We start from the raw sequence: 12,019 nt of genomic DNA on the forward strand, positions 1-12,019 counted from the left end.
AGGCACAACGTGTGCTGTTTCATTGATCTCCAGGAGCGATGGAACCGCTGCAGGGCAGGCGCTGTTCAGTCTACCATTGCACAGGGGAGGTGGAGGCCCACGGTCACCCAGCAAGCGCTGAGAGAGCTGGGGTGTGGACCAGGGTGTGTGTCTCAGCCCAGGGCTCATCCCCTGTGCCTCAAGAGGTGGATGTGGGGCCTGCTGACCTACCCTGGAACCCTCTTCTTTCCCCCCACCCTCCTCTCGCCCCCAAGAACACAGATGACCTCCTGGTGGCCTCGGCCGAGTGTCCGAGCGATGACGAGGACCTGGAGGAGTGTGAGCCCAGTACTGGTGAGTGCCTTTCCCCCCTCCCCTGCCCCGGGCCCGCTGCAACACTGATGGGAGGGGGGCGACTGTCCCTGCCACCTGGCCCAAGCCCGAGGGGCCTGCTGCCAGGCCTTAGCTTTCCCTGATAGCTTCCTCTCCCCTCCTGCCATTGCCCCAGGTCCCGCAAATGCCCCCTGGCGAGGCAGTTTCTGGCCTTTTGGTGCCCCTCCGAGATAGTGAGGTCCTTAGCTTGGGGTCATGGGGTTGAGGGCCAAGGGATGCCAGGAGGGAAAGAGGGAGACTTTCCCCTAGAAAGACGAGTAACTGCAGCTCCCATGAGCCCTTATGGTGTGTGTGTTGGGGGCGGGGTGGGTGGGGGATGGGGATGGGGAACACAGGCCTAGGAACTACAATTTCCATCAACTCCTGGGTCCAGAACTGCAACTCCCATCAGTCCCCGAGGCCTGGTGTTCTTTTGGTCGCTAGAAGAGGAGGTCTCTGCTGGCTCCCGACCCTCCTCATTCCCAGAGGCAGGGAGGTGGCCAGACACTGCCGGGGCTGCCAGGCCAAGCTGGGGCAGTTACTACACAGTGTCGGGCAGCGTGCTGGGTAGGAGGTGCCCCAGCCAGACATGAGGTCCCCCGGGGAGATTGGGCCTGGGGTCTGGTCCAGATTTCTAGTTGGGGAGCTGCTATAAGAGGAGAGCAGAGCTGGGAGGGAAGGCTTACTGGGGGAGGCATTCCAGGGCCCTGCTTGATGCTTACAGCTGGAGAGAAGGGTGCAGCCGCAGAGAGAGAGAGACCAGATTGGCAAGGCAGGGGTGGGCCTTGGGTGCCGACTCAGAAGTGTGGGGTGTGGAGCGGCACAGGGGGTGCCTCTGCACAGGTGGGCGGTGGCTGGGAGGAGCTGAGGGGACGGAGGGCCCGAGGAGCTGAGGTCCTGGTGCTTGAGGCTGGCCATGGGAATGGAGGGAGACTGGATGTGGCCAGATTTCCCAGTGGGAGCGCGTGGGCTTGGTGGTGTCCTGGATGAGCCCCTGGGAGCCTCATCCCTTGCTTGGGTTTCCAGAGACTTCTCTCCGTTACTTTGCAGTGTGTGGCACCTGGGCTGTTGGTACTGGAAGGCTGGAGGTTGGGGCAGGTACCTACAGGGTTGGGGTGGGGGGTGATGGGGTCAGCTGAGGTGGGCAGTGTGACCTGGGCATATCCTGTGAATCTGGCCTGGGCATGAGCCTAGGGGGTCTGCCAGCCCCAGAAGAGACACTCTGGGGCTGAGGGTGAGGGTGGGCTGCAACCAAGGAAGGAGTGTGAGTAGAGCCAGGAGACCCTGCAGCCTTGGAGCAGAGGCTCCGGTTCCAGAGACCAAGGGCAGAGAGGTTTCTGGGGCGCCGGCCGCCAGGCCCAGAGGCTGAAGCCTGACTGCTCCGTGTCCCCCCAGTAGGCCAGGGCTGAGGGGGTTGTTCTGGCCGTCCTGGGCCCTGAGGTCCTTGGGGGAGCCTCCGGCTGCTGGGCTGGAAAGCCCTCCTCATCCACAGCCAAGGACCAGTGCTTTCTGGACAGACACCCTCCACTGCTGGGGGCTCTCCCCTCCGTCTCACTGGGTGATCTCGGCTCAGGGATGCACCCTCACACCCCACCGCTGCTTTGGGAGGCTCTGGGAATCTGGCAGCTTCGACACAGCACTCTCCTTGCACCCTGCTTTTCCCCCTACCTAGTCACTGGTGGGGCTTTCCTATAGGTGGACACAGTACCTCAAGCCCAGGCCTGCGGGGGGTGCCTGTGACAAATGGTCCCCTGAGAGCCCCGGGATGGGACTCTGGGGACAAAAGGCTGTGCGGTCACGAGAAAAAGGCCCGGCTTGGCCCCGCCGCACGTGTTTGCACACTCGGGGGTGGGAACTGCCGGGTGACAGGAGGAGCCTCTGCTCTCCCTGGACCCTGCAGATGGCCATGATGCAGGGCCGGGAAGCGCACACCGGGCTACCCCAAGGCCGCATCCTGTCCACCAAAATTCTGGCCTCCCAGCCCCAGCGCAGGGTCTTGTCCGGGGCCTGGGTGTGATGCTGAGCGCGTGCACAGGTGGGCCGAGCTCTTTTAGGCTGTGTTGGGACCACGGAGTGAGGAGGAGCTGAAGTGGGCGGGTCAGCTGCCCTCCCCGCATCAAAAGGCCAAGTATGTGAGGGGACAAGGAGGGTGGAGGAGGAATGGAAGCTGGGGGATGGGGAGAGGCTGGTGGGCCAGCCCAGCACCCAGCTTTAAAAATAAGAGGGAGGGAGGGCAGAGTGCATGCTTGAGCCCCCAGAGAAAACCGACCCAACCCACAGGCTCCCCTGCACATGTGCATCGCGTATGTTTGCACCTCCACGCTCATACTGCCCTGCAATGCTTAAATTGGATTTTTATCTTGATGGGAGGCCAGACAACGACCAAGATGACTCCAAGGGTCCCTCAGGCGGATTTAGACTGTGATACACGCCGCCTGGAGAGGGAGGGGACTCAGGCCAGAGCCCTCTTGTGCCCCCAGTGCAGGGAGGCTTTTTCTCTAGCAGACGACCAGGACTCCTTGGGCTCCAAGGTCAACGTCAGAGGTGGAGGCAGCCTGGCTGGAGACAGCAGCTACCCAGGGGCTGACCCCAGGCTCTTTGCACCCCTCTTCCTTCCTGGGTCCAGGTGTGAAGCCTCGGGTCATCCCTGAAATGTTTCACACCTTCCCTTGACTTGGACCCCTCCACAGACCCCCGGTCCCAGCCTCCCCAGCCTGGAGAGCCCATCATCTAGCAGTTATTTTACCTGAGGTTGGCAGCCCAGCCAAGAGTACTGTGTTGATGGACACGGTGTTTAACTTCTTTTGAACGGGAGTGCCTTTATGGGGACCTGCCCCGCCTCATAGGCAATGTGACCCAACGCCCCTCGCTGCCTTAGCCAGCCTGTCCCACACCTTGTGTTATGCGCCCCGGTAGGAATTGCCCCCCTCGAGACACATAGGAAGTGCACACACAGACTCAGACCCACAGAGGGACCCAGCTACATGCACACTCGTGTCTGACCAGAGGCACGCCCACATCCAGGCACAAACATTTATGGACCTACCAGCAAGCTCATGCACATCCACTTCCACAGGTACTCATGTGTTCAGACCTGAAGGGCACACACACCATTTGTGCCTAGAGCAAAAGAGGCACCAGGTGCTTAGATCTAGAGACACGCACGTATTCAGAGCCCCAGAAGTCCGATGAACACGGACAAACCCATACACATGTGCACATTTTCACAGAGGTACACACGTGTGCTCAGAGCTACAGTCCTGCATGTGTGGGCTTAGGGCTCCACGCCTAGATGTGGACTCACAGGTGTCTGCCTGTTCAGACACTTACACACGAGCTCAGCTGCACAAGGGTGCACACGCAGCATGTCTTCAACCCACCAAGGCAGTTGCATGTGCTCACAGCTGCACATCCATGCACACACAGACCCCTGAAGCGCACATGCGCACATCTATCGAGGAGTAGACCAGATGTTCAGAATCACATGCACGTGCTCAGAAGCACTTGCATATTTCACACACTCACGAGACACATACACCTATGTGCTCAGACCCTCGAGGCCCAGGCATACACGAATCCTCAGACTCTCAGAATTCCACATCCACACTCAGCTCACAGAGGCACACACACGTGTACAAATCCACTTGCATCACACACATGCTCACACATGTGCTCAGGCCACAGAATCCTCCACGTGAGCTCAGACTTACAGACGCTCACAGATGTTTCAGAATCACAGGTGCGTGTGTGCATGTTCAGAGCAGGCACGTATACAACACGCGCAGACCTTCTGAGATGTAGGCACACCCATGTGCACGTGGGCGTGTGAATTCAGGGCTGTACACGTCTGCGCCCAGGCTCACAGAGGTGCATGAGTGTCACACACATACATACACTCGGGCTCAGACCTACAGTCGCCTGCACTCTGTTCACGTACTCTAAGACACACACATCCTCAAAGGCATACCCTCGCGTACCGACGTGTGTGCTGAGGGCCATGAGGGCGCACGTGTGCGCGTCCTCAGGCAGGCTGTGTGTGCCCAGACCCAGGGGTCCACGCACACACACACATTTCTTCAGACTCACAGACCTGCGCCCCTGCCCCACCGCCCCAGGAAAGGAGACCCTCGGAGCCCCACCTCAGCTCAGACCTTCCGAGGCTCACTCTGATGTGCATGCCTTATGCTCAGACACACACACACGCACACACGTGCTCAGACCCCTCAAGGCATGCATACTCGTATTCAGTCCCACGGTGGTGTACACACACATGAACACACACAGTCAGGCCAACACTGACACGGGCGCTCACAGCTGCTGGTGTACTTACTCATATGCTTAGAGGTACACATGCAGCTCCACATAGAAGGACACTCACATATCCGTGGACCCTCAGGCCAATCACACCTGTTCAGACACAGTAAAATGCATGCTTCTGTGTTCACCAGGTGAGCACACAGACCCACAAGGACCCACACATACATGTGTACTCGGCTTCATATAAGTCCACGTGTGCTCAGACTCAGAGAAGCAGCCTCATGCACTCAGCCCACGTGTGCCCATCCCTACCGAGGCGTTGCCCCGTGCACACATACACAGGGCCCTCAGAGGCATACACATGCTTAATTCCACAGGCACAGACACATTTGCTCAGACCCACACATCTAGCTCAGAATCACAGAGGCACAAACATGTTCAGATCCCAACGTGTCTTAAGGTAACACTAGTTGTTGTAACAGAGAAACTCTCAACACCCGTGGTTAAACACACAGACATTGACTTTTCCTTCACCTAAAGTTATAAACACTGTTCCTGATGGGTGAGCAGCTCTTTTTTTTTTTTTTTAACATCTTTATTGGAGTATAATTGCTTTACAGTGGTGTGTTAGTTGCTGCTGTATAACAAAGTGAATCAGCTATATGTATACATATATCCCCATATCCCCTCCCTCTTGCGTCTCCCTCCCACGCTCCCTATCCCACCCCTCTAGGTGGTCACAAAGCACCAAGCTGATCTCCCCATGCGATACAGCTGCTTCCCACTAGCTATCTATTTTACATTTGGTAGTGTATATATGTCAATGCTACTCTCTTACTTCGTCCCAGCTTACCCTTTCCCCTCCCCGTGTCCTCAAGTCCATTCTCTACATCTGCGTCTTTATTCCTGTCCTGCTCCTACGTTCATCAGAACCATTTTTTTTTTTTTAGATTTCTATATATATGTGTTAGCACACGGTATTTGTTTTTCTCTTTCTGACTTACTTCACTCTGTATGACAGACTCTAAGTCCATCCACCTCACTACAAATAACTCAATTTCATTTCTTTTTATGGCTGAGTAATGTTCCATTGTATATATGTGCCACATCTTCTTCATCCATTCATCTGTCGATGGACACTTAGGTGAGCAGCTCTTTTCAGAGCGCCGATTCAGGGCTGGTCTGTCTCCACCTTGAAGCTGCACTATCTTCACCGTGACTTCCCGAGTTGTGGTGGAAGGGGATGAGCAGGGAGGGGCATGAAGGGGAGGGTTTGGGGGCCAGGCCTGGGAGGAAGAGGTGTGCATGGGCCCTGCTGATTCTGTTCTCCAGAGCTCGGTCATGTGGCACGACCTAGCTTCCAGGCAGTCCAGGAGGAAGCAAAAACAGATTTGGTGACCAGCTAGCCATTTATTTGTCACAGTCTGGGCTTTGGGTCACCAACGATCCAGTCCACTGTTCCCCCCACTGACAGAGCACACCCACTCCTCCCCAGGGGAGACACCCGAAGCCCTACCCGGTTAGAATAGTCATCTCAGAGGTGAGGATGTCTGAGAGATTGACCCACTCCATTGGGTCCAGACTTGGCTCCTGGGTACCCATATGTGGTCTGGATACCCATGAACTAAAAGGATAATTGATCTCACTGCCCATACGGCCCAACACACACCCAGAATACCATGATGGGCCAGAGAAAACCACCACCATAAAACCCTGCGTCCAAAGGGAAGGATGGAGGGTGCATGGCAGCTTGTAGTTCCTAGTGTTGGGAAGATCCAGCCAGCAGGCAGCTTGAGGCTCTGCCCTCAGCAGTGGGGAAGTTCCTCCCTGAAACCCCACCTCTGCTGTCTGGGAGAAACTCCCCTGTCCTTTGTCTGGGGCCCTGGTGCTGCCCTCTGGCAGATCCTTCCCAGTCCTTATCCTCCATGGCCATCTCTGGGTGGGTGTTGGGGAAATGACCTCCTAGGAGGTCCCACAGCCTTGACGGCCCTCTTCCTGCTCGTGCATATTTGGGGGCCCAAAGGTTGTTTTAAGGCTCAAACAGTCAACGGAACGACACTCAGAGTTCTCTCCTAGACAGAATTCTCAAGCCTGTTTATTTCCTTGTTTCTCTGCCCCATCTCTTAATTTAGTGGTGACTATCTTGAGGGCGTTTGAAACAATAGGTGGGGAGACACACCCTTAGTGTGATCCTTGAGGCAAGGCTGAGCCCCGTTTTTCAGGTGGAAGTGTCACTGGGCCACTATCCCTGAAAGCCGTTTCCAGTCTTCTCTCTTAAGATTTGGGGTTTGGGGGCAGTGGTTCTTCTGACACTTGCCGGCCCCGCATTTCTGGGCTCTCTCTGGTCCCTTCATCTCTGTTGCAAACGCACCAATTCTTGTCTAACGTTGTCTCTTTCTTGTAATACGTTACCAAACACAGAAAGTAAAAGCCGGCATTGTCGTCCCGACTTTCCTGGCACCTTCCCTTAGTGCCTCAGCCTCAGTAAGCACGTGGCCTGTCCCAAGCAACGGTTGGTGCCAGGTGTCCTGCCGCTGCATTATGTGGTTCTGCATCTTTCCAGCCTCCAAATCCATTTCCTTGAATTGTTACCTGAGGGCCACAGGTTTTTGTTAATGTGACATCCACTTCTGGCTGTGTCTGTATTAAGGTAACATGTGTTTCTGTAACAGATAACCGCCCCCCGAATCTCAGTGGGTCCTTCAGGGGAAGTTTCTGACTCAGGTGAAGCCCCACCTGCGTGCTCCTGACCAGCAGGTGGCTCTGCCCCAAGGAGTGCTTGGGGAATCCAGAGTCCTCCCATCTGTGGCTCCTCCATTTCAACACGTGGTTTGCAAGGTCACCGGAAGGAGGAGAAGGAGTGCGGAGGATCGGGCACTAGAGCTTTTATGGGCCGGTACTGGCACTGCCCACTGCTCACTCCTGTGGCCACACCTAATTGCAAGGGATGCTGAGAAATGTAGTCTCACTGCCCGAGGGAAGGAGGTGGTCACAGAGGCACAACCGCGTGTGTTCAGACCCATGGTGGCACGCTCACATGTTCTCAGTGACACATTCATGCATTCACATGCACACACAAGCTCAGACCCAGGCTTAGAGGCAGGCGGACCACACACAAACCACGTACAGAGCACAGGCTCACTCACATGCACGCACGTCTGCTAAGACTCGCTGACACGCATGCTCGTGTGCTCAGATACATTGAGGTTCGTGCGCGCGCAGACATGCACACACGCACACACATGCTTAGAGACACATGCCCAGGTGCGCAGAAACAGACCCTCAGAGGGGTGGGTGCACGTGCGTGCACACAGTAGGCGCTTCACCGTCTCTGACCTTGACTCCACCTTGGCGTTTGCCCTTGCTGTGTGTGGGTTTCCGGATGGGGCGGGGTGGTACCCTTCAGGCCACTGCACACAGTTGCACAGATTGTTCTCTGCTGGAACAGGTGAGTAAGGGCTGAAATCTAGCCAGTGCTCTGCTTGCCAAGCTGTGTGTCCTGCGCCCTGGAGCGGGGCTGTGTCCACCAGGAGAACAGAATGCCTTTTTCCAGTTTTGCACAGAGATACTGTTTGCCAAATCGTGCACCTGCAGGGCTGTGGCCACGCTGAGGGGCTGCCGTGTTTCTAATCCACACGAAATGCCCTGTGGACTAGAGGCCTTCTTGCCGTCACAGCCTGGGCAGGGCACCCAGCATTGGCGGATGAGGCCTCAGGCAGCTGATTGCTTAGTCTCTGACGCTCAGCCTCAGTTCTAGATGCTTCTTTGGGGGTGGGCACATCTTGCTTGGGTGGGAATGGGGTTCTTGGGTAGATTTTCCGTCAAGGGCCTTCTTTGCCCTAAAGGCAGAAAGGGCCCAGCTTGCTTGCCCAGCAGCCCCCAGAGGCAGGGGAGCTGGGGGAGGAGGGTGCTTGGGAATGGCTTGTGGTCTCCTTGGCCAGAATGGAATTCCTTTTAGTAAGCGGAACTGACATGCACTGAAATTCAATTTAGGAGCAGAGGGTGGGTGGCGTCTATGATAAGTGCTCCTGTGAATATTTCCCAAATGCTGCAGCTGCCTGAAGTGGGGGAGGGGAGGGAGGCTGCCCAGGGTCCTTATCAGACCCCAGGGGCACTCCATCCCAATGTGCACCCCTGGCATAGAGCTGGACCCAGGGTCCCAGGCACCATGAGTCTTCATGAGTCTGCACCCCCAAAAGCCCAGAGGGAGGGGCGGCCTGGGGAGCCCCCAGTTGGACTTCTGCAGTGAGAAGTCTCTGAGAGTTCCTCCCCTCCTCCAGGCCCCACTAACTCCTCACTGGGGCAAGCTTGCCTGACCCTTCCTGCATGACCCCAGGAAAATCTGGTACCCTACTTTGTGTGTGACTTCACTGCCACAGAGCCCAGGCCGACCTGAGTGAGAGCTGGCGAAGGAAGGCAGCGTGGGGTCTCAGTAGTGTGTCATCTTGTGGTGAAGGGTGTAGGGCCCAGGGAGGAAGTGGCGGGGGAGGTGCAGGTTGATGTTCAGGGCCAGGAGAAGGGGACACCAAGGGGCAGTTGTGGCAGCGTGGGGGATGTGAGTGAGGGCAGGACACCCTCAGGAGATGCTGTCAAAGCCTCGGGCCAGGGAAAGTCCCCAAAGGAGCTGGGGACGCAGGGCCAGGACCAAGACCCAGAGATGGAGGCCAGGAATTGGCTGGGGTTGAAGGGCAGGGCCAAGAAGTCAATATGACCAGGCCTGGGAGGGCTCTGGAAGCAGGGTTGGGGGAAGCAGGAGGCTGCACAGGGGGACCATGGGAGCCTGTGTGTCCCAAGGACCTAAGGAACCAGTGAGTTGGGGCAAATGGTTGTCGGTTGTGGCGGGGGGGGGGGGGCTCAGGCTGAGCAGGATTTGTCTGTGGTCCAAGGCCTGAAGCCCCCGTACACCCTCATTTACTGGGGAGGTGAGCAAAAGGATAGAAAGCCAAGGTCTGCACCCTGATTGGCCTGATCAGCCCCTCTGGGCCATGATGTGTCCCCAGCAAGGGCCTTCCCTGGCAGTGAGTCCAAACCTGTGCCTCTAGGACAGAATAGGGACAAGGTGTCAGAGGCACCCAAGGCAGGGAGGAGCCTCTGGAGGGCTGCCTGGAAGAGGAGGTATTTGGTTGGATTCAAAGGATGAATGAGATATCAGCAGGGGAAAGGTGTTCTGAACAGAAGGCAAAGGTCAGGAAGGGGGCAGGTGGTGTGGGCCAGCAGTGAGGACCCCAGATGTGTTCAGGGTCCACACAGGGAAGGGAACCTTGTCATGGTTGGGCCCAGATGCCACCACTCGAAGGGCTACCAGCCTCCTCCTGAGACCTAACAGCTGAGTTTGCCACTTACGCAGGGGCCAGGTTGATGGGCCATCCTTGGTGGGTCTAGGGCCCTGTGGGGATGGGAGGACAAGCTATGTTCATCCATAGGCTGGAATCCAGGCCTTGGCCTCACCCTGGGCCTGGAGCCCAATACCCTAATTTTATAGATGAGGCAATTGAGGCCCAGAAAATGAAAGAAACTTGCCCACAGTCACACAGGAATTAATGACAGAACAGGTCTTGGCCTCCCACATTAAAATCCAAGCCAAGAGTCAAGCAGCCTAGCAGATTCCTGCAGGCGTGGGGAGGATGAGTCAGGCCTTCCGGGGCTCCTTGTGAGACTTGGCCCTCGCCTGGCCTCTGAGAGCCACAGAAGGGACTGGATAGTCTATTCATTCATGTAGCCTGACAGTGACACCTGGAGGACCCTGGAAGTCCTGCCCGCCCCAGGCCTCAGCATCCTCCTCCATAAAAAGCTGGGGTTGCACAGTCCCAGCCCCACAAAACATGCTTCTCTGCTCTTGGCTCAGTTTTCCAGTGTGGCTGAGCCAGTGGAAGGCCAGGTGCCCCGAGGCTTCACAATCTGGGGTGCAGGTGAGCCCCTGTCCAGGGGGAGATTGGAGCCTGGTGGGGAGAGCAGCCTGAGGAGCTCAGCAAGGCTGTGAGTTCAATAGCAAGATCTTGGCTGAGCTGGCTAGTGTGGCCAAGGACAGCTCTGCCAGATTGCTGGAGCTCGTGATCTGAAGGATCAGCAGAGGTGTTTGAATAGCAGGGTGGAGACCAGAGCGCTTTGGGTGGGGGGAGGAGGAGAAGAGGTGCCAAGGTGTGGTGGTGGTGGCACATGGCTGGCCTGGATGCACTGGGGCAGAGGGGTCTGTCAGTGAAGCCCTGAGAAGCCGCCCATGGAGCGGGTGGGAGGCTTGTGGTGTGATCTCTGAAGATCAAACCCGGCAGAGAGACCAGGGAGCTGCACTCAGATGGGGGCGGGGCTTGAGCTCTGCTGGAGGGAGAGCTAGAGAGGAAACCTACAGCCCCTACCAGGCCCAGAGCTGCCCCTCCAAGAGGAGGGAGCCCTTCCACCAGCCACCTAGACCCAGGGCTGCAGCTCTCTTCTACCCCAGAGCAGTGGGTTGCAGTGCTTTTGTTTGAGAGGGGACCCAGGGGGCTGATGGGAGTTGTAGTTGTTGACCCAGGGGCTGATGAGAATTGTGGTCCACACCCCTGTAAGGACTAATGGGAGTTGTAATTCTCACTCTCTGGGGCTGATGGGAATTGCAGTTTTGGCCCAGGGGACCCCAGTTATCAGACCTAGGGAGTGAGGAGACCTACACCCCCACCCCAAAGGCCCTCCCCAGTAGTTCTCCTGGGCCCTATATTAGGAAGTGCATCCTTCCCAGATGGCTGTGTATGTATTTTCTTTTCTTTTTTTGCTTTCTTCTTCTTTCCGTTGTTTTATTATTGTTTTAACAATAATAAGAGGGCCAGAGGCCGTCAAGCCCTGGCCAGGTGCTGGCGGCCCATGGGGGTTCTGGGGAGGGGGAGGGGGGAAGTCAGTGGGGGTCAGAGGTGGAGGGTGAAGAAAGAGAAAGTTGGGGGTTTAGGATTAGCTCAAGAATCACGTGTCCCTGCCCAATTCCCTCACTCACTCCCTGTCCTTCCTCACCTCCTTACCTCGACATGGCTTCTCACCACCACTCCCAAAGTCCTATAGGACAGGACCCTCCTCCAGTGTGCCTGTGTCTCCCTGCCAGCTCTTCCTCATGGACCTCGTCACCTCCCACCTTCAGTTCTCCTCTCCCCATGACCAACCTGAAGTTAGCCTTCAAAGTCCCTTCCCATGATCATCCCCTCCCAAGTCCTCTCGCCCATGAGGCAATTCCTACACAGCTGCCTGTCACGTACCTCCTCCCCAAGCCTTCCTTCCCACTGCTCCCTCCGTCCCCCACACGCTGACACCAAGTGGTGGTAACAGTTCCTCAATGCCAGCCTTCACTGTGCAGATTTCAGCTTTGTGTTTAATGAGGGGGAGAGGGCACAAGTGAGGGAGGAGAGAGAGTATTCTGGAGGAAGCAAGTTGTTCAGGGAGAGAAGAGTGA

At 56.7% G+C, this 12,019-nt stretch overlaps 1 protein-coding gene across 30 annotated transcripts in view; it reads left to right on the forward strand.

The window, feature by feature from the left end:
- Positions 1-12,019, forward strand: part of NRXN2 (neurexin 2) — a 109,509-nt gene that overhangs the window by 94,933 nt on the left and 2,557 nt on the right. For all 30 annotated transcript variants that reach the window (XM_082343971.1, XM_082343978.1, XM_082343975.1 and 27 more), the window contains one exon: positions 255-333. In XM_082343971.1, coding sequence (XP_082200097.1) covers positions 255-333 — 79 coding nt within the window. The remainder of the gene's footprint in view (positions 1-254; positions 334-12,019) is intronic.

Source organism: Balaenoptera borealis (genome assembly GCF_965194805.1).
Source record: "Balaenoptera borealis genome assembly, chromosome: 11".
Lineage (NCBI taxonomy): Eukaryota > Metazoa > Chordata > Mammalia > Artiodactyla > Balaenopteridae > Balaenoptera > Balaenoptera borealis.